At 48.2% G+C, this 20773-nt stretch overlaps 2 protein-coding genes and 1 long non-coding RNA gene across 5 annotated transcripts; all 3 read right to left on the bottom strand.

Moving 5' to 3' along the window:
• On the bottom strand, positions 1-833 carry LOC134416862 (uncharacterized). The gene is made up of 2 exons (XR_010027432.1): positions 754-833; positions 1-273 (listed from the first exon to the last, which is right to left on the bottom strand). It is a non-coding gene; the product is annotated as an uncharacterized LOC134416862 (long non-coding RNA).
• A 9786-nt stretch (positions 834-10619) lies between these two features.
• LOC134416469 (uncharacterized) lies at positions 10620-12480 on the bottom strand. 3 transcript variants are annotated; one of them, XM_063153158.1, is made up of 4 exons: positions 12170-12468; positions 11993-12079; positions 10934-11060; positions 10620-10785 (listed from the first exon to the last, which is right to left on the bottom strand). In XM_063153158.1, exons 1-4 carry the CDS (start codon positions 12357-12359, stop codon positions 10770-10772), a joined length of 420 nt encoding a protein of 139 aa, XP_063009228.1. In that variant the 5' UTR covers positions 12360-12468; the 3' UTR covers positions 10620-10769. The 3 variants fall into 3 exon arrangements, with proteins under 3 accessions (XP_063009228.1, XP_063009226.1, XP_063009227.1); XM_063153156.1 differs by having other exon boundaries at positions 11993-12472; XM_063153157.1 differs by lacking the exon at positions 10620-10785 and having other exon boundaries at positions 10930-11060; positions 11993-12480.
• Positions 12481-16826: 4346 nt separating this feature from the next.
• LOC134416472 (gallinacin-4-like) lies at positions 16827-18737 on the bottom strand. Its single transcript, XM_063153159.1, has 2 exons — positions 18655-18737; positions 16827-16963 (listed from the first exon to the last, which is right to left on the bottom strand). Exons 1-2 carry the CDS (start codon positions 18710-18712, stop codon positions 16827-16829), a joined length of 195 nt encoding a protein of 64 aa, XP_063009229.1. The 5' UTR covers positions 18713-18737.
• Positions 18738-20773: the final 2036 nt, after the last annotated feature.

Raw genomic sequence — 20773 nt, 5'->3', positions numbered from 1 at the left:
CAATGCCAAAGTGCTCGTCTTTATTCAAGGTGGGAAAAGCAGCCCCTGCCCCAAAGACACCGGGGCTGGCACCACAGGGCTCCAGCCCAGCAGCAGCCAGCAGGAGCAGCTGCCACTGCTGCTGTCAGCCCAGCTGGGCACGGCACAGCCACCCAGGCCAGGGGACATCAGCACATGGGGACATCAGCACAGGGGGACACCAGCACATGGGGACATCAGCCAGAAGCGAGGATCATGTCCTGCTTGGGAATTTCAGGGTTTCATATCCAGTCACTGCAAGAAGAAAACAGACAAGGACATCACCTGGTGTACCTTTCCTTGCCACTGTCTCCCCTGCCCTGCAATGCCCAGGGTGAGGTGCAGCAGAGTCAGGCTCAGGGCAGGTGAGGTGCAGTCCTTAGTGCAGCCAGGTCGGGCCTGGGCTATCTCAGTGCTGGCAGCCCAGACTCCAGGGCTGTACAAATGCAGCAAGTTTGGGATCATGTCCTCAGTGCTGCCAGGGACAGGGAATGTTTCCCTCTTTGGTGGCTTTGGTGAGTGGGTAGGCCTTGGCAATCGTTCGTCTCCTTCAGCCCCACTCAGGGCAGCTCCAAACCCCCATAGAAAAGACTTTTCCCTTCCTTCTTGAGCATCTCTTTCAAAGCATAAATGCAGGAGAATATTTATCACGAGTTGTCAAGAAAGAAACATTAAACAGATTCTTCTGCAGGAAAAAGGTAAAACCTGTCCTTAGCCAGGAAATCCGGGTCTTACCTTTTGCAGCACACGGACATGTCTGAACATCTTCCAATAGTTCTTAGAGGGGGGCGACATCTTACAGAAGAACAAAATCCTCCTCTCTGATTGCATTGAATTCTACTCCCTGTTTCCATGGGGAAAGACACACAGAGAATAATTACAGCAATAATCTGGCAGAGCGGGTTGTGCTTGCAGTCCTGCCTGTGCCATGATTCATGGGGCCTCTGATGAATACTCCTTGTCCAGCCGTTGCAGGGATCAACCCTTGGGGAAATGAGGATTTGGGACACTCAGTGGACGAACCACTTGATAAGAAGTGTCACCTTTGTGCCCCAAGAAACCCCCCTATCCAAACACCCCATGGGGTCCTCTGCCATCCCTCTGCAGGGCAAGAGACTTCTAAAGAGGAACAGCTGGGTGCAGGCGTGGAGTCTCATAACCAAACCCCTTCTCAACCCATGGAACAAGCCAGGTTTTTTCCCATGGAGTCTCTCCACCCCACATCAGTTGGGAACTCACTCAAAAACCAGCTTTGACCTTGATACCCCATTACCTTCTCATCACTCCCACAAACTCAGTCACTTCCAGGGACACTGAATTCCCACTGGTACAGGCTCACACTTTCTCCCATTTCCCCTCTTCCCATCTCACCTGCAGCACCCCGGGCCAACAGGAGGAGCAGGGAGAAGAGCAGGAACAGGATCTTCATGGCTGCTGCCTCTCCTGTGTCTTCAGAGAGCTGCAGAGGGGACACCAAGGCAATGGGGACACGCAGGACCCTGGGTGCGGAAACGTGGGCTCTGTGATTCACCAAACTGTGGCTGCTTCCAGTCACAGCAGATGGCATTTCCTCTACCTTTGTCTTTAAAACAATACTTAGGTCTGTGCCACCCTTCAACACCTGGGGTATTACACTATGTCTTGGTCTATAGGAAATCAATGACCTAAGAGGATTCATTCCCATGACCTCCCTCAGAGCTCTTCCAAAAACCTTTTCCTAGAGCACTGACTTGAGGTCAACAGTTGCCAATTCAAACCAAATAAATTACCAGTGAAACTGAGGAGAGGGAGATAAAATTGCTTTTGGAATTGCTGAAAACCTGAAATTGTGGGAAATCTCTCTACTGCTGTGAGAATAGAATCTCCTTCCATTCCAAGGTAACGTCCCCATTCCCCCAGCAATGATTTTGTCTCCCTCCTCCACCATCAAGGCACCATTCCAGTCTCTCCCGTACTTAGGAAACTTCAGGTCCACTTCCCACAAGTTCTGGCCTCCTATACTCACCTGAAGGCTTTTATTCTCTGTCCAGCGCCGCAGTTTAACGAAGTCTGGTTTTCAGTTGGGGTGCGGTCCACAGGCCACAGGGGTGGTTCCCTGTGGGGACCAAGCTGAGCCAATCAGCTGGCTAGTTTTTAAGATTGACACCCGGTTCAACCACTTAAAAGAGTCGAACACGCCTCCATGAAGACACATATAAAAACGAACAAAGGGCTGGGGACGTCTTTTGGCTTCTGGCCTTTGAATGGGAAACTGGCCAGGCTGGGCAGGCCTTGTGTGGGGCTGGCCCTGTGTGGCCAGGCCAGCTTGGCCTGCAGCAGGACTTGGCATGGCTGAGGTTTCTGCCCTCTGAGGGGTGGTGAGCAGCTGCTGAGATTTCTGCCCTCTGAGGGGTTGGTGAGCTGCTGCTGAGGTTTCTGCCCTCTGAGGGGTGGTGAGCAGGCTGAGGTTTCTGCCCTCTGAGGGGTGGTGAGCAGGCTGAGGTTTCTGCCCTCTGAGGGGTGGTGAGCAGGCTGAGGTTTCTGCCCCCTGAGGGGTGGTGAGCAGCTGCTGAGCCCCTCATCATGGAGCCCACCAGGCTCTGTCCTGATGGGGCAGCTCGGGCCCCTTCCCAGCAGGGCTGGGTCTCTTTCCTGGCAGTGAAAAACACCAATCACTTGTTTTTAAAATTTTAAAATTTTAAAATTTTAATAGTAATAAAATGGTTATGAAAATAGTAATATAATTAGAGTAATAATAATTTGGACAATTTGGATTAGGACAATATGAGACAATAAAAACAAAGAATTACGGATGTCCGGGTACCTTTTTCTGGGCAAAAATAAGCCTGAAAAAGAACACCCGCTCACAGAGGATTGACCCTTGAAAACAACAGCCTGTTGCATATTCATGCACCTCATATATGATGCATAAATTCCATTCAAACACAGGATTCTGTCTGGTCAGTGTCAGCTTCTTCCTCTTAATCCTGATGGCATCTTCATGGATAAGCGAGGCGGGAAGAAATTAGTTTCTTCTGATAATGGGGCAATACATTCTCTGAAAGATTTAGGTGTCCTGTGGCTGCTATCTCAGTGCAAGTCCTTTCTTTAAAAATATCTTACATAGCATAGTTTCTATTTTAACATTATGTTATAACCTAAAACTATATTTAACACATTACTTAAGAAAATTAATACAGCATAACTTTCTAACACAACACATGTAATATTCATTTTAATATTTGTGAAAAGCCAACCTTGAATACACATTTTTCACACCGGCGGAGACCCCAGGTCTTTTTTTTCCAGCAGCACTGCTAGGCCATGCTGGCTGGGGGCTATTGTGGCATTCACATTCTCTGGAAAAATCCCTTCACCTAGGATTTTTCTCCTGGGTGAGAAGCCTCAGAGAAAAGGGAAACAATTCTTATCTCATTTGCTTCTCCTGTGTTGTGCTCACATGTGGAATGTGTTTGGAGATTGTTTACCCAGAGGTGATTGTTGCATTGGATTCTGATGGGTTGTTTTCACTCATTGGCCAGTCAGTGCCAAGCTGTGTCGGGACTCTGGAGAGAGTCACGAGTTTTCATTATTACCTTTTTAGCATTCTGTAAGTATCCTTTCTATACTCTGTATAGTATAGTTTAGTATTCTTTAATATAATATAGTATCATAAAGTAATAAATTAGCCTTCTGAGAACATGGATTCAGGTTCATCATTCCTTCCTTTGTCGGAGATCGGGGCAAATACAATAGGCTATATGGGCACTGGGAGCAACCATGCAGCCAGGACCAGCACCGGCTGCCATTGGCACTGGGGATGGCCTTGAGGAGGCCAGGAGCAGCCAGAGCCACGTGGTGCCACTGCTATCCTGGACTAGGAGCAGCCACATGGACAGGACTGCACGGCTGAAATCAGCACAACCAGGACAACAGTGCACAACTGTGGCTGCCTCAGCATGGCTCCCAATGAACTTTGTTTAGCTGCTTTTAGCCAGCCATGCTGCAGGCAGAAGGACTCTCAGAGTCTCTGTGGTCGAGATGACCCTGAGGTGTTAGAAAGTCTCTTTTTTATCCTGCCTCAAGATCGATGAAGGAGTCAGGATTCTTCAGCTGTGGTTTTCAAGGTTGTTTATTTTCTGTTATCTAACACTCTTTTTCAGACCTGCTGAGGCCTGTCTAGCAAGTTGGTCCATGGCACACTGACCACCTTCAGGGTGATGTTATCTTTTTATACTAAAAACTACATGTACTTTATTTACAATAAATTTCCAATACCTATCACCTATGTTAGACAGTTGGTTCCTACTCTAAACCAATGCAGAAGTGCCACCATCACCCAGAAGATGGAGGCTAAAAAGAAGGACAAGGCATTCCCAAATCTCTCCATCTTGGCCTCTCATCCCCCATTCCGAAAACCCCAACATTTTACTTTTTCACCCTATGACAAACTATCATTCTATTTCAACTCTTGTGGCTTGTAAATCTTCACACAAAGTTGGTAATTTTCTCCATGGGTTAAAATCAAAGGCACAGGTGTCTTTGGCCCTGTGCCAAGGTCTCTGAGCCCTCAGCCAGGGGCTCAAGCCCTCCAGGGCAGCCAGAGGGATGTCCTGGGTTCTGACAAAGGACAAAACCAGCAGCAGCAGTTTTTCTTGTTTTTGACATTTCACATGAAGAAAAGCTGAGTAGAGCTGGTGGCCAGCGTGGCTCACACAGTGTTGGCAGAGACGTCATGACCGACATTGAGAGGCACTGTGAGCGATTTCCCTGATGCAGAGCCTGCATGGGATCAACATTTCAGCGCTGCAGAACTCTGTAAAAACCTGTTTAAATTGAAAAAGCTTGAGAAAAAATGAGCCTACAAACACTGGTTCTCTGCTCAATCAGGAAAAGGAAAAGGTGAAGACACGTAGAGAAAACAACATGAGACACTGAGGTCAATGAGGAAGGCATCAAATTCTAGATGGGAGGGGATTGAGGAGATACCTTAGTTTTTGGGCTGAAATTCTGTTGTGGGGCTGTAACTCATGGATTGCACTGGGGGGATGTATCATTCTAACTACAGCCGTGAGCAGAAGCACCAGTGTGAAATAAGCAGATGTTGCAGTAGCTGTGATCCAATGAGAATCTTGAACAGAGAGAGATGAGAGAGATGAGAAGTTTTGCCCTAGGAATAAAAGAAGAAAACCTCTGTTATCCCAGAGATGGATGAAGAGAACTTTTGCTTTTATGCTAGAACAGCTCATCCTTAAAATATCACCCCAATAAGCTGACTTGGCCCATGAAGTCTGCTGTGGGAGAGCTGCAAGGCATTGGGAGGGACTTTCCCACTACAAACAGATTTTCCTTTTCTGGGTGGCTGATTCATGGTGACATTAAAGCCACCAAGAGGACTGTTTCTTGTGGAAAGCTCTCCATGGCATGGCAAGAGAGACTCCTCTCCCTAAGAGAACTGAAGAAACACTATTTTAGAGGTGGTGAACTGACTGAAAGTCACAGGTTTTGTCTCAATCCAATGTCAGTGGGAAAGAAAAGAAGGTGTCAGGGGAGGAGAAGTGTTCTGAAGGTTTTTTCTGATTTCTTATTATTATTTCATTAAATTCTGTTGATATTTTTTTCTTTATTCCCTTTAAAGTTTTAGCAGCAGAAAATGAGTAAGTAATTCTAGTGGGTGCATGGGCATTTGGCCAGCATTAGACACACTGCACCCAACCATCTCTGATGGCCAAATATTCCACCTGGATGCTTCCAACACTTTGTCTTTTCAGAGACTCTGTGGTGCTGGGCTTTGAGCTGAGACCCTAAATGGGCAGGATTCCAGAAAGAGGCTGTACATTCACCTTCCTGACAAAGATCTTGGTGTTGAGGCAGCAGCAAAGGCAAGAGGAATGGCTGTGTGCAGATGGCCTTGGGGCCAGGCAATGCTGCAGTGGCCCAAGCACGCTGGGTTTATAGCCGTGCTGGTGGGTGGGACAGGCCCCAGGTGCTGCTGGCACAAGTGGCCTGGGCCAAGGCGGGAGGGCCCCATGGCTGTGGGGGTGCTGGGGCTGGCCCTGCTCCCTCCCTGCTGCAGGGCCAGAGGCTGAGGGGCCTCCTGGGGCTGTTGCAATCAATGGCACCGTTGTCCCCATGCAACACCTCTTGTGACACCCGCGGCACAGCGGCACCGGGCTGGGATGGGGTGGAACAGATCTGCACTGCAGAGCTTGTGGTGACAGCTGCAGGGTCAGTGCCAGGAGAGGGGAGCACAGGGGGAGGAAGGGCCATGGCAGGCAGGGATGATCTGAACATCCTTCACCAAAATGTCCACTTCTGGAAAGCAATGGCAGCAGAAGCCTTTTGGGGATTACTATCTTCTCTAAAGTCATAACCGAGACCCCCAGGGGAAATGGCTCAATTAGCACTAGGGAAGGTTTAGACTGGATATTAGGAACAATTTCTCGGAAGAAAGGGAGGTCAAACATTGGATCAGGCTGCCCAGGACACTGAAGGAGTAACCATCGCTGATAGAATTTCACAGCCTATTAGATGTGGCCCTTGGGGACATGTGTTAGTGCTGGGGGAGCAGTGGGACCCAATGATCTCAAAGGGCTTTCCAAACATTAGTAATAAAAAAACCCATTATAATACATTACATTTCATCAAAAACATTATAATACAAACTTTAGTAGTAAAGTCTCTGAGTCTATGACTCTTGGACTCTTGAGAGAGAAAGTCTTCACTGCAACAGGCAGGGACACAAGTTGCTCCTTGGGCATGTGGACATGGACACACACAGATATTGAGCCAGTCAAATCCTAATGCCTGAGGTTTGCTTTGCAGACATGGACAAGTCACTGCTTTTGATGGAGCAGTGTTGTCACCCTAGACTGCCTGAGATGAGCAGAGAAAAGACAACACACTTAATACTTGTGTGTAAAATTTTGGACATTTTCTGGCCATGCTTAATTTGGAGCCATTTCACAGGTCACCCTAACCCATGAGCTACAGGAGCTACATGATCTTGTCCTCCTCCTCCTGCCTGGTGGCATGGGGTGTGGAGCAGCACAGCCACAGCAGGGAGGGCTGTGTCACAGGAACAGGGCAAGGATGAGTAGCAGGGACAGCTCCTGTGGGTCACCATAGCCATGGCCACTCAAGGTACACAGCTCCCAGCACGACTCTGCACATGGAGCTGAGGCTGCCAGGGACAAGGGACAGCCATAATCAGCAGGATCGGGATAAGGATCCTGCTCCCTAGAGAGGGAGCATCTGCAGGGCAGCCCCAGCACAGGCAGCCCAGCCAGGCTGGCCCAGCAGGGAGTGCCAGGCTCAGTGTCCCCAAAGCACGGCCAGGCAGGAGCATCCCCAGGGACACAGGTACTGCTCAGCCCCAGCTCCATGCCCAGTGCCTTCTGCTGCCACCAAGGCAGAGGCAGCCCCAGGGCCAGCAGGCACAGCAGCCCTGCAGCAGCAGCAGGACACACAGACACGGCCCAGCCCTGCAATGCCAAAGTGCTCGTCTTTATTCAAGGTGGGAAAAGCAGCCCCTGCCCCAAAGACACCGGGGCTGGCACCACAGGGCTCCAGCCCAGCAGCAGCCAGCAGGAGCAGCTGCCACTGCTGCTGTCAGCCCAGCTGGGCACGGCACAGCCACCGAGGCCAGGAGACATCAGCAGATTGGGACATCAGCAGATGGGTCCAGCAGCCAGAAGCGAGGGCCATGTCCTGCTTGGCAATTTCAGGGTCTCATCCCCAGACACTGCAAGAAGAGAGGAAACAAGGACATCAGCTGGTGTAACTTTCCCTGCTACTCTGTCCCCTGCCCTGCAGTGCCCAGGATGAGGTGCAGCAGAGTCAGGCTCAGGGCAGGTGAGGTGCAGTCCTTAGTGCAGCCAGGTTGGGCCTGGGCTGTCTCAGTGCTGGCAGCCCTGGCTCCAGGACTGTGCAGATGCAGCCAGACCTGGATCATGTCCTCAGTGCTGCCCAAGGACAGGGAATATTTCAGTCCTTGGTGGCTTTGGTGAGTGGGGAGGCCCTGGCTGATCTGGGCCTGCTGCAGCTCTACTCTCAGGAGAGCTCCAAACCCCCAAAGAAAAGACTTTTCCCTCCCTTATGGGCATCTCTCCCACAAGGAACAGATAAAGAGATTACGTAGCAGACATTCACAGGAAATACATTTGCTACATATTTCATTGTGGACAAAAGCGGGAACTCTGTGCTCAGGCAGGATTCCAGACCTTATCTCTTGCAGCACACACTATACAGTGTGCATCTTCCAATGGGTCTTGCAGGGAAGTTGCATCTCCCATAAGTGCAGAATCCCCCTCTTTGCCTGCATCCAGCTGCATTTTGGGTGTCCATGGGGAAAGAAACATACAGAACAGTTAAAGGGGTCATCTGTAAGAGCAGTGTTTGGTTGCAAAAAGCTGGTGGTGTTTGTGCATTTCTGGCCAGTGGATGATTCAGCTCCAACCTCCCCACAGCAAAGACCACACACAAGGCAAAAGAACATTCAGAGACACCCAAAGAGAAACAGCTGGGTTCAGTGTGGAATTCTGAAACCAAACCCCTTCCTAACCCACCAAAGAAACAAATATTCTATTTCCATGGGCTCTTTCCACCCCAAGTCTGTGTCCTATAGAACTATCACTGGAGAAACACCTTTCTCCTCAATCGCCCCTTACCTTTGCATCACTCCCACTAAAGTGGTCACTTCCCAGGACATGGAAACCCCAGTAATGGAGGGTAATCACACCTCTCCCCATCTCCCCACTTTGCCTCTCACCTGAAGCCCCCCCTCTCACCAACAGGAAGATCAGGGGGAAGAGCAGGAACAGGATCTTCATGGCTGCTGCTCCTCCTGGGTCTTCACAGAGCTGCAGAGGGGACACCAAGGCAATGGGGACAGGCAGGACCCCAGGTGGGGCAGGAGCCTGAGCTCTGTGGTTCACCAAACTGCAAAGGTGCTGCCTCCAGGTACAGTGGATGATGTTTCTTCTACTTTCCTCTTAAAAACAATTCTTAGGTTTGGGCCACCCTGACAACCTCAGGATCATTTAATGTTGTTTCAGTCTCTGTGAAATCCATTACCTGATCTGATCCTTTTCCAGGAGACACCATAGCCACCTACCTGATAAAGGTCTGGGTGTTCAGGCAGCCACAAACCCAACAAGAATCGCTGTGTCCAGCAGCCCTCAGGTTCAAGGAGCACTCTTTTGGCCAAAACACTCTGATTTTATATTGTTGAAAGCCCTGAGGACATTCCCTGATTTTTGCCGACACATTTTCTCTTGGCCAATCAAAAAGCCACCCATCCATGTGGGGATGCTGGGGCTTCTCCTTTTCCCTCTCTGATGCAACAGCAGAGGCTGAGGGGCCTTCTGGGGCTGTTGCAATCAATGGCACCGTTGTCCCCATGCAACACCTCTTGTGACACCTGTGGCACAGTGGCACCGGGCTGTGGTGGCATGGCATGAACTGCCTTCAGAATTATCTCATTGAATGGGATGCCATGGGCAGGGACACCTTCCACTATCCCAGGATGCTCCAAGTCCATCCAACCTGGCCTTGATGCATGATGGGGACATTCCTTGAGCATCAATCTGTAGAAGTAGGACTGGGAGTCCATTGCTGGGTCCTTGGAATATCTTTGCTCCTGAAGGTTTGGAACCAGACTCAGGACCAGCCCAGAGCCAGCACAGCCAGGGATTGCTGCTTATGGTGTGGAAACAGCTTCTGTAATTCCCACTGCAGGGAGGCCATGGCTGGGGCCAGCCCTGCCATGGGAAGCTGCTCTGACCTGGGAATCTTGTGCTCGACCCCATCAGAGCTTCAGCTTGGCCTTGCTGATCCAGACCCAGACTTGAACCCAGAGCTGGCACCCTGATCTGACCTTCCCTGTCCCCACAGCAATGCCCAATACCCCAGGAGAGGCTGCTCCCACCCCTGGCTACCCTGCTCCATGGAGGGGAGCACTGGGTGTCCCCAGCATCCCCATGGTCACTGCCCCATGGCAGTGCAGGGGCCACCCCCATGGCCCCCATGAGCTGAGCATCCTGGATCTGCACACCAGCCATCCACAATGACCCACCAGAGCTCCTAACTGAGCCCCCAGGCCTTGAAACCCTCCCAGCACTGACCTCCACCCCAATTCCAAGCTCTTGAGAAGCCCCATGGCACAGCCATCCCTATTTCCTCTGGAACAGAATGACTTTTCCTATCCCCCAGACACCCCTGGACCCCACAACACCCCTTGTGCCACAGAGCTGGGTATGGACCCAAGGACACCAGGCCAGTGTGTGTCCCATGGAACAGCCCCATGAGGACTCCTGACCCAGCCTGGGAGCCAGTGTTCAACCAGCAGGACCCCACTGAAATTAGGGTGGTCACAGCCACCCCTCCACCCTGTGTGAGAGCTGCTGGGGCCCTCTTTCTGAGCAACAAGGCTGGCACTGGGGTCCCTGTGAGTGTCACCTGTGTCCCCTTTCCCACCACAGGTGGAGATGCTGGTGTGGCTGAGGCCACCAAGGAGAGAGGGAGGATGGTGGGACAGTGTTTGTGTGTCCATATCTGTCAGGAATTCACCCCATCCCCTCTGCCCTTCCCTACACACAGAGGAAAGAGATGCACACCCAGGATACACATCTTGGCAGTGGCAATGACCACCACCTTGTATTGGGGACACTGGGGGATGAGATTCCCATGGGATCCAGGTCTGGCTGTGCTTGGTGCCTCCGGGCAGCATCATCCCAACGGGCTGGTGTCCTGCTCGGGGATCCAGGAGCCCATCAGGGATACCAGCGCCTGTGGGATGGAAAGGTCTGGCAGTGCCTGTCTCACCAGGGCAGCAGCGAGGCTCAGCAGTGCCCTGTACCCTCAGGCTGCAGAATCCCTGGTTTTCCCCCAGCAGCCGAACCCCGAACCCCAACAGGAGCAGCAGCCCCGAACTCACATCCGACAGCAGAATTCCCGGTCGGAGCAGAGGCCGATGCGGCCGATCCCCTGCGGGCAGGAGCGGTAGGAGCAGAATCCCCCGCGGCGCTCGCACGCCTGGACTGATGGTCCAAACGGGGACAGCCCTGCAGGGCACGGAGAGGAGATGTCACAGGCATCTTTTATGAAAAATCCTTTCCTTAGGATTTTTCCTCCTGAGAAGCTGAGAGGACTTAGGAAAAAATGTAAACAATGATTATCTGCTGCTGTGGAATGCAACAGGTGGATCTGGGATTGGTCTCATGTGGTTGTTTCTAATTAATGGCCAATCACAGTGAGGCCAATCACACACAAGCCTTTGTTATCATTCTTTCTTTTTCTATTCTTGGCCAGCCTTCTGATGAAATCCTTTCTTCTATTCTTTTAGTATAGTTTTAATATAATATATATCATAAAATAATAAATCAAGCCTTCTGAAACATGGAGTCAGATCTGCATCTCTTCCCTCATCCTAAGACCCCTGTGAACACTGACACAAGGAGACTTTAAGCCGAGATGCTGAGCACTGCCCCTGGTCCCTGCGTGGCCAGAGTTAGCCCAGCCCTGCTTGTCCCCTGCCACAGCTGCTGAGCAGGTGCCTGCAGCAGAAATCCAGGTGAGTCCAAGTTTGTGGCACTTGGATGGGAGACAATCACCACACCCTAGGCAGGCTCTGGGAGAGGTCTCCATCATGCCTGCTGCCTTCTTCCTGGAGCAAGAGAGAACTCCAAGGGTACTACTCCTCCTCCTCCTCTCCAGCAGATGTGCCCAGTACTGCTGACTCATAAATGCAAGGGTCAGGAGGCATGGAGAGGGGTCAAATCCCAGATTTGGAAGGATGAGAGCTTTAATACAATGCCCCAGCTCTGGTCCCAACAGCACAACCTGCACCTGGAGTCTTTCCTTAAAGATGTGGGGTCAGAGAGTCTCCAGCAGGGATGGCACAGCCACCAGGAGAACTGACACCTGACTCATCAGCTCTGGTGACAAATCCTCCCTGAAAAGCACCGACAGAGGACAAACCCTCCACATTTCTTACCTGTCACTCCCTGGAGCGCCAGGAGGAGCAGAGCACAGAGGACGGGCAGGATCCGCATGCCTGGGAGTCGCCTGCAGAGTCGCAGCTCTGTGGGGAAGAGAAAGGAGGCAGAGGTGAGTGGGAGGGTCCCTTCCTGCAGGTCGTGCAGGGGACAGAACCGAGCAGAGGGGATGTGACCAGTCACTGGTGGGAGGATGCACTCAGCAGCCTGGGATTCGGAGCTTCCTGGCACCAGCAGCAGCAGCAGTTTGGTCCCTCCACGCGTCACAATATCCCTTGGGATGGCTGAGTCCTCCAAATGTCCAGCCCCAAAGCTCTTTTTCTGTTCCTTGCCCTGACAGAGAAAAACAAGCAGAGCTTTCCTCATCTGACACCTGAGAAGGACTCCCAGGCCTCCAGCCCAGGATCTTTTGTCATCCTGCCTTGCATAAGCACTTCTCAGTGCTGTGGTTTGCTGGACAGCTCTGGGGACACACACAGAAAGCATCCCTGTTCGTTGGGCCTTGGCAAACACTCAGCTTTCACCACACAAAGGAGCTCTGTCCTCCTCCCCCCGCGGGAAGCGAGCTCTCTATGCTTCACTTGAAAATAACTGGGAAGACGCCACTTGGGATGACATCCACAGCCCTAGGAAGGACAAGCTTTAATTGTGGCTTTGTTTGGTGGAGTTTGCTGTGTGTAACCCTTTGCTGTTTGATGGAGCATCTTCATAAACGTGTTCAGCCTTGCTGCAGTTTCATCAAGTGCTACTGTTGGGGTCTCTAGCTGGTCAGAGTGACCCCGAGAAAAGTTAAAAAGCTTTTTTCCCAGCAGGGCGCTTGAAGAAAGAGTCAGGGCTCTTCATTTTTCTTGGTCTCAAGGTTGTTTATTGTATCTTATCTATAAATTTCTTTCTCCTCTACAGCTGAGGTCTGCTCAGCAAGACAGTCAGAGGCACTCTGCCTGCCTTGGTGTTATCTTTTTGTACTAAAAACTATGTATACAATGTTTACAATTACTTCCCAATACCTATCACCTAAGTTAGACAGTGAGCTTCTACTCCAAACCAATCTGTAAGTGCCAACATCACAGCAGAAGATGGAGGCTGAGAAGAAGAAGGAGCAACGCTGGACATGCCCAGATCCCTCCATCTTGCCCCCCTGAACCCCCATATCAAAAACCCTAAAATCTACTTTTTCACCTTGTGATAAATTCATGGTCATTCTATTTAATTTGTCGTGGCTTGCTGATCTTCATATAAGGTTGGTAATTTGCTCCATGGGTCATAATCAAAACCACAGGGGCATTTTGGGCTCTGTGCCAGGGTCTCTGAGCCCCCTGGCAGGGGTCTTGGCTGCTCAGGACAGCCAGAGGGATGTCCTGGGTCCTGACATGTTATGTGTGTAGGGATGGATGTTAAAAACACACTTGTGAGCGCTCACATGAATCGTGGAATCACTCAATGATTTGGTTTGGAAGGGACCAGGAGGCTCCAGCCAGCTGCCATGGGCAGGCACACCTTCCAGTAGGTGCTCCAAGCCCTTTCCAACCTGTCTTTGAACACTTCCAGGGATGGGGCTGTCACCACATTTCTCTTCACAGAGAAAAGCAAAGCACAATGTCCCAAAAATATTCTGAGATTCATATTGTCTGATCCTCAGAGAAAAAGAAAATCCTTATCTCATTTGCTGCACCTGAGTTGTTCACAAGGGAAATACATTTTAGAAAATTGTTTATCTAAAAAAAATTGGTAATTAAATTCTAGTGTGAGTGTTTTAATTCACTAACCAATTAAATCCAAGTATGTGGGTGTCGGGACTGTCAGCTGATAGTCATGAGATACTGTGCAGTTGAGTGCAGTTAAATACTTAACAAATTCAATTTAAATATAATGTAATATAGTATAAAATAAAATCAAATAAATAATATGAAATAAATTATAATATAATATAATATAATATAATATAATATAATATAATATAATATAATATAATATAATATAATATAATATAATATAATATAATATAATATAATATAATATAATATAATATAATAATTAACCTTCTAATAAAATAGAGTTCTCCTCATCATTCCTTCCTTCATTGGAAATACCTTATTTCTGATATGGGGCAGCCACAGATCCTCTGGACAATACATGAATATGCCTTTGATCCAAACAACTCATCATATTTCATTGTTCTGTCACTCCCCAGTGAGGGACATTGTACAAACTATTTGCAAATCTGTACCCAGGTGGATCACTACTACTCTGCCCTGGTAGTCAGAGCACTCAGGGCAGCTTCTTAGTTCCTTCACCACTGAAGGAAATCCTGATCCTACAGCTGCAGCCAGAAAAAGGGAAAAGGCCATGCCCCAATTCTTTTTTTAATATCTGCTGAGCTGTCTTGGCATCAAAACTCCAGGAGAGAAGGGAGTGGGAGCAGCTATGTCGAGTAGTCAGGTTCCTTACGGGCTTCATTAAGGGGGCAATTAGCTGCATCTCTGTGCTATTGCTCTTTAGCACAGGCATCAGCTTAATCCCTGGAAGTGTCCAAGGCCAGCCTGGACAGGGCTTGGAGCAATCTAGGATAGTGGAAAGTGTCCCTGGTCATGGTGGGTGGGTTGGTTCTCTATTATTTTAAGGCCCCTTCCAACCCAAACCCTTTTATGATTCTTGGATTCTATGAGTTTGAATGCGTAGAGTGCTGGGGAGATGGGACTGGGATAAGAAGCAGGGAGGAGATGTGGAGCATGGATCCTAGAGGGTTTCAGCCTGTTTCACCCTAAACTGGCTCTTGAAGCCATTGCCCAGCCATAAAGGCAAGGACAGATCTTTGTGGTGGTGAGTTAAAGCATGATGAGCCTGGATTCTGCATGATGGTGGCTACAGGCAGATGAATCTAAAATTACAGGGGCTGAACTCTCCCTGCAAAGTCCTCAGTCCTTGAGCATAAATCTTGTGCCATTCCAGTTTGTGAAACATTCTCCTAGCATGGATTGTGCAAAAATCTCTTAGGACATCAACTGTAAATTGCTGGTTTGGCTCCACTTGGCAACTTCCTGAGGTTTCCATCCAGGGAGATCCCTTGGAGGAGGCTGTTGGCCCAGCTTCCTGCCCTGCACAAGGCTGTGGTCTCAACGGTGCCAGAGGCATTTGCAGAAATACCTGCTTTGAACAGGCCCACAGAGTGAGGGAGCTGGGCCTGTTCAGTCTGGAGAAAACTGAGAGGGAATCTCAACAATCCATATAAACATCCCCAAGGGGTTTCAGACGATGGTGACTGACTCTCTTCAGTGGTGCCCAGCCACAGGATGAGGAGCAATGGCCATAAACTTAAACACAAGAAATTCCACCTCTACTTAAAAAAAAAAAAAAAAAAAAAAAAAAAAAACCAAAACTTCTTTATGTTGAGGGTGGCAGAGCACTGAACAGCTGCCCAGGGAGGGTGTGGAGTTTCCTCTTTGGAGACATTCCAAACACACCTAGATGTGTTCCTGTGACACATGCTCCAGGTGACCCTGCCTTGGCAGGGGAGTTGGACTGGATGATCTCCAGAGGGCCTTCCAACCCTAAAAATTCTGTGATTCTGTGAGGGTGTGCAAATGTTTTGGGGCAGTTCAGGGCTTCCAGTCAGTCCTTTGCACTTGGATTGGTTGCTTCCCTTAAAAACTCAGCCACTACTGCTCTTCCCTTCACAGAAACACAGAATGGTTTGGATGGGAAGGGATCTTAAAAATAATCTAATTCCAACTCCCTGCCATGGGCAGGGACACCTTCCACTGTCCCAGGTTGTTCTAAGCCCCACCCAACCTGGCCTTGGACACTTCCAGGGATGGGGCAGCCACAGCTTCTCTGGACACCAAGGATTCCTTGCCAGGACAAGGATGCTCCTGACTGTGCAGAGACAGGAGTTCTCTGAGCAGCCTGCACCTTCTAGGTTTTCTGTTGTGGTCCAGGACAGTTCAGGCTGAATCTCTTGGAAGAGAAGTGATCAGAGGCACAGTGGGGTTGGCCTCTCAAATATTTCTATAATTGCCTCAAGCAATGTCACAGGTCGAACTGTGATCTCCTGATTTGCAACTGCAGCCAATATAAATTTTGCAGATTCACTCCAAATTTATGGCAGACAGAAATGGCAAGGGTAAAATCAGACCTCAGATTACCAATTTGTCCTGGTCAGTGTGACTTTAGTTCCCATAATAAAACAATATGCTGTTCCCAGGTCTGAAAGCTCTGGATCAGAAGGTGGGAACCCAAAGTTTTCAGAGCAGAGGTGCTGTGAAGTGTCACACTGGAGAAGACTTTTGTGCTCCCAGTGGAAATGGTGACTGATCTCAGTCATGACAGAGAATTCCCCAGCAGGCATGTGTGGAGAACTTGCCAGCACTCACTCAATCAGCAGTCCAAGAGGGGTAAATATTTTGGTGAACTACACATTCCTGGCAGGTTTAAATTAATGTCAGAACTCTTGTTTAAAATTTGTTTGTGAACTACACATTCCTTGCGGGTTTAGATTCATTTCAGAATTCTTGTTTAAAATTCTTAATGGAAATAAGACATGGGGAATGAATTACTTTTGGAAATGAATGACAACACCACACAGGGCAGCCATGCAACCTCCCCACCTCTTGCTTTTATTGAAAGGAGAATGATAAATCCTTGGTGGCTGCTGCAACAATTCCTTGAATCCAACGATGGCAAAAGCGATCACTCCTGGGGATTCTCCACAGTTAGCCACACTACAGCCTACAGAAAGGAAAGGATCTTCAGAATTATGATTATCAGGAAAATCCTGCTGCTTGGGATTCAAATGATGATTTGGGAAGTCATCTTTGCCCCAGACAAATCCTAAACTTACCACCTACAGCAGCTGTACCCAGAACGACAGGAGCCCAGGTAATCATTGCCACGAGGGCATTTCCCCCTGTGGCAGAAGGTCCCACGATAGCCACACTCCATGTAAGGCCTCCTGGGTCTTGCCAAGCTTCTACCTTAAAAAAGAACAAATAAACAAAGATGGGAGACATTTTATTTCCTGCTGGGATTTGCATTTTGCTTAATCCCTGTGAGCTGACAAGGACGTGACAGTTCACTCCTCAGAGGAGGAGTCTGTGGGCACAACGACCAAGCAAACACTTTAATTCCTTCTTCCCTGCCAAAATAGGATTCCCACATTCAAACTGCCTTTTGGGAATGGCCAGCAGTCTGTGCTATTCCCAGAACAGGTTTTATCCATGAAGGTGCTAATAGTCAGGGATCAAAACAACCCCAGGGAGCAGACCAGCAATTAGGCAGGAGGTTGCCTGGCCCTGTTTGGTCAATTAATAAAAATGCAAGCCTGGCAGCTGAAGTGTTCTGGATGCACCTGAGTGCACATGAACGAATTAATTCCAGTTTCCAGCTCATCCATGGAACATTGCAAAGTATTCAGAGAGAGGGGAGCTTGTTCCAGCCAACAGGAAATGGATATTAAATATGGACAGTGCATCCAGCACATCCCTGCTGGGCTGGCTACCCAGCATGTGAGTAGAGTGATACATACACACACAGAAAATCCCAGGGAGTAATAAAGGAGTGGTTTAAAGGGTGAATAAAACACTCCTGGTCTCAAACTAGTGGTCTGTGAGGAATTGTGAGCAGTCTGAGCTCTCAGGAACACTTTTCTTCCCAGATACAGATAAATTTCTGGCTTTAATATACCCAGAAGGTCCTACTGAAAACAGGCCAAACATCCCCTGTGTGTTAAATAAGGACATAAAAAAGACCGAAGGAACCCTTTGCCTCTGGGAACTGGCACAGGAAGAGGCCCAGGTAAGAATAACACCAGATAACCAGATAAAATCATAGAATCACAGACTCATTTAGGTTGGAAAAGACCATTAAGGTCATCAAGTCCAATTGTTAACTCAGCACTGCCAGCCCACCACTAATCCATGTCCTCAGGTACTACATCCAGATGGCTTTTAAATCCCTGCAGGGATATATCTATGACACTTTTCCTACATTTCTGGTCTGCTGCAGTTCTTCACAGCCTTTTCCCATCCTAACTTCCCTAGAGGACACTTTCCATCCTGTTCCCACAGAGATCAAAACTCCACCAGCCCCTGCTTGTGCACAGAGCACCCTGCAAATGTGGCTATGCCATTTTCAGGGCTGATATTAAAATACAATCTCTTATTCTGGACAATAGAGTTGGTTTGGGGTTCCAGACAGTTCCTTTTTCTGGATGATAGAGTTGATTTGGGATTCCAGACTCCTTTGCACCCCCCAACAGGCATCATGATTTTGTGCCTCTCCACCTTTTGTCCCAGCTCCTAAAGAAAAGGATATTTGAAGAACATGGGGCCAGATTCCTTTTTCTTTTTTTCTTTGTGGTTTGAGAATACTTGATCATGATTTAATTTGTTTGTTGGGTGACTCAGAGGCAAAGGGATTTAAATACCATTTAAGCCTGCAGGGTTTAATGGGGAAAATACTGGTGCTGAATGGTAATTTTGGAGTTGTCCCTTTCAAGGTGATGCTTGGAGTGTTTGCCTGCTAATTTAATTTCTTATCTGTAATCTCCAATGAGTTCTGATGATTTATGTGAGGATTCTTTGCAGGAGGCAGCTTGGTCACATCCCAAAGGGGACAGGAGAGCTTTGCAAGACACCAATACCTTCTCCTTAGTCCCTCACCTTACCTGCAGCTCCCTGAAATGCCACCAAGAGGAGAACAAGGAGCAAAGGAAGGATTTTCATGGCAGAGGGTGGGCTGGGATCCTGGATCACTGCAGAGAAAGGAGACCAGGACATTGGTTAGAGCCTTGTCTCTCCATAGTCCCAGAAGTGACACAGAGGAATGTTCTTCAAGACCTGAAAGTTACCTAAATGAAGTTATTACACATTTTTATCATGATTGTGTCTATTGTCCTAAGATTTTCCTGGAGCACACATAGGATCACGGCATATGATGCAAAAAATTCAATCTTCCATGCAAAAAATTCAATTTTATGTCCCCTTTTAATTAATGCATCTAGTGACCAGAAATTTATCCTGGATTTCTCGATAACTGTGATGCATTGCAATAAATTTGATTTGCCTTATGGAAGATAAATTCAGAATTTAATTAATCAATTAATTAATTAATGTTAATTCAGAAAATAAGACAATTTTTGCTAGATTTATACAAAACAACCCTATGGGTTTTCTCAAGCTTTTCTACTAAAAAAAAAGAGCAGAAAAAGCAGTTTTCTTCCCGATTAACTCAAAATCCAGCTTCTCCTTATTCTTGCTTAGAGGCTGTTGTTTATTCTTCCCCTAAAGAATTACATTATTTCCAGGATAAATTTTTGAGTATTTGCATTTCCTGCAGCCAACAAAACCTCCTTTCCCTTACCAACATTTGACACCTCTAGAACTGGCTCATGACAGACTGGAGCCACTGCACAGTTAAGGCTGTAAAACAAAACACAGATAAACATGAAAGACATGAAGTCTCCACCCCATTTAAGAAGGACGAAACCTTTTGAGAGAAGCTGAATAATGAGAATATTTTGGTTGTTACCAGGTAGGAGGAGCTCTAGGCTGGAATCAGGACCAGTGTCAGCCACCTGGATGAAGATGAAGGAGTAGAGTGTGGGTTTGTGCTGTTCTGGAGGGTGCTGAGGGATGTTTGACCTCCACGGCCTTCTGGTGGCCAATGAGGCTTTGGGAGCTCTGGGGGCACCCAATGAATCCTCTTTGCTGCTGTCCTAAGAGGAACCAAGGTCTGGCTTTCAAACCATTGCGGCATGGCCTCAGGAAATGTGTTGAGATGAGAAAAACCACCCTGGGCCTCCTCCCTTTGAGCAACCCTTTGGCCACAGCAGCTCACTCAAGGTCTCTGTTTCCATCTGTTTTCAGAGGTTTTATATTTCCTTACAAACATGAACAATTTATCATCATAGAAGTAAAATAATCGTCAGCTGGAATGTTAAAATAAAACCCCACCGAACCTATGTTAAATGGGAAATAAGTTCTTCTTTGGAAATTCAGGAAGAGGATTAATGGGCTGTCATTAATTCTACATCATCACTGCTGTTGAGAGGGAAAATCTGGACAATTAAGACCATGGAAAAGATCTGGACTAAGGAATGGTAGGGAGAAAATGAGAGAGGAAAAGAGAAATCAAAGAGTTAAGAATAAAAAAGGAAAAAGTGGTTTGGGTTTTTTTCACATTTTTGCACCAAAACATTTTCATTACCAGGTTACCTGCATGGCACATAAGATATTTTATGCCACATCTATTTATGGAAATTATCACAGCCCATGCCCAGCAATTTTAGTTTTATTGTCTTTATTCTCTTGCCATGGGCAGGAGAGTTCTCTGAGCACATCATCCTCCTTTCTCACCAAAGATTTCTCCAATGGCTTCCTGCTTTTTACAGACATTTCTACAAGTTCAGGTGCCTGTTGCAAAGGGATCTTCACTTCTCTTTTATCCCTCTTTCCTCCTTGAATCGGCCCCATTCCGTGGGAGGTGCCGTTCTCTGGAGCTGAGCTCATCCCTGGGCTCGCCCGTCGTGCCCTGCAGGGATTTTTCTTAGATCTCTTTGTTTTCTTTCCCAATCAAAGCAACTATTTCACGGAGGCTTCCAGCACAGCCTTGTCAGCAGCTTTCAGCCTGCCCTCAGGCTTCTTGTTTCTCTGGGTTGCTCCTTTGGGTGCTTTTCTTTCCTTATTTTTGCTTTTTTTTTTTTTGAGGTCAAATACATGTCGAACGTGCTTGGTCCCACAACGTGGTTACACATAATTGTGCTGTGGTCACTTTTACACAGCAGC

Source organism: Melospiza melodia, chromosome 3, assembly GCF_035770615.1.
Source record: "Melospiza melodia melodia isolate bMelMel2 chromosome 3, bMelMel2.pri, whole genome shotgun sequence".
Classification (NCBI taxonomy): Eukaryota; Metazoa; Chordata; class Aves; order Passeriformes; family Passerellidae; genus Melospiza; species Melospiza melodia.
Note: the sequence above shows the minus strand (reverse complement) of the source record. Positions and strands in the feature narration are given on the sequence as shown.

Excerpts from the sequence above, each read along its gene's own strand:
- LOC134416469 (XM_063153157.1), bottom strand. The coding sequence starts at position 12,479 with ATGCTTTCTGTGTGTGTCCCCAGAGCTGTCCAGCAAACCACAGCACTG. Across the intron at positions 11,061-11,992 it reads GGCGCTCCAGGGAGTGACAG|GGCTGTCCCCGTTTGGACCA; the intron begins GTAAGAAATGTG and ends CGTGCCCTGCAG.
- LOC134416472 (XM_063153159.1), bottom strand. The coding sequence starts at position 18,712 with ATGAAAATCCTTCCTTTGCTCCTTGTTCTCCTCTTGGTGGCATTTCAG. Across the intron at positions 16,964-18,654 it reads GGCATTTCAGGGAGCTGCAG|GTAGAAGCTTGGCAAGACCC; the intron begins GTAAGGTGAGGG and ends TTCTTTTTTAAG.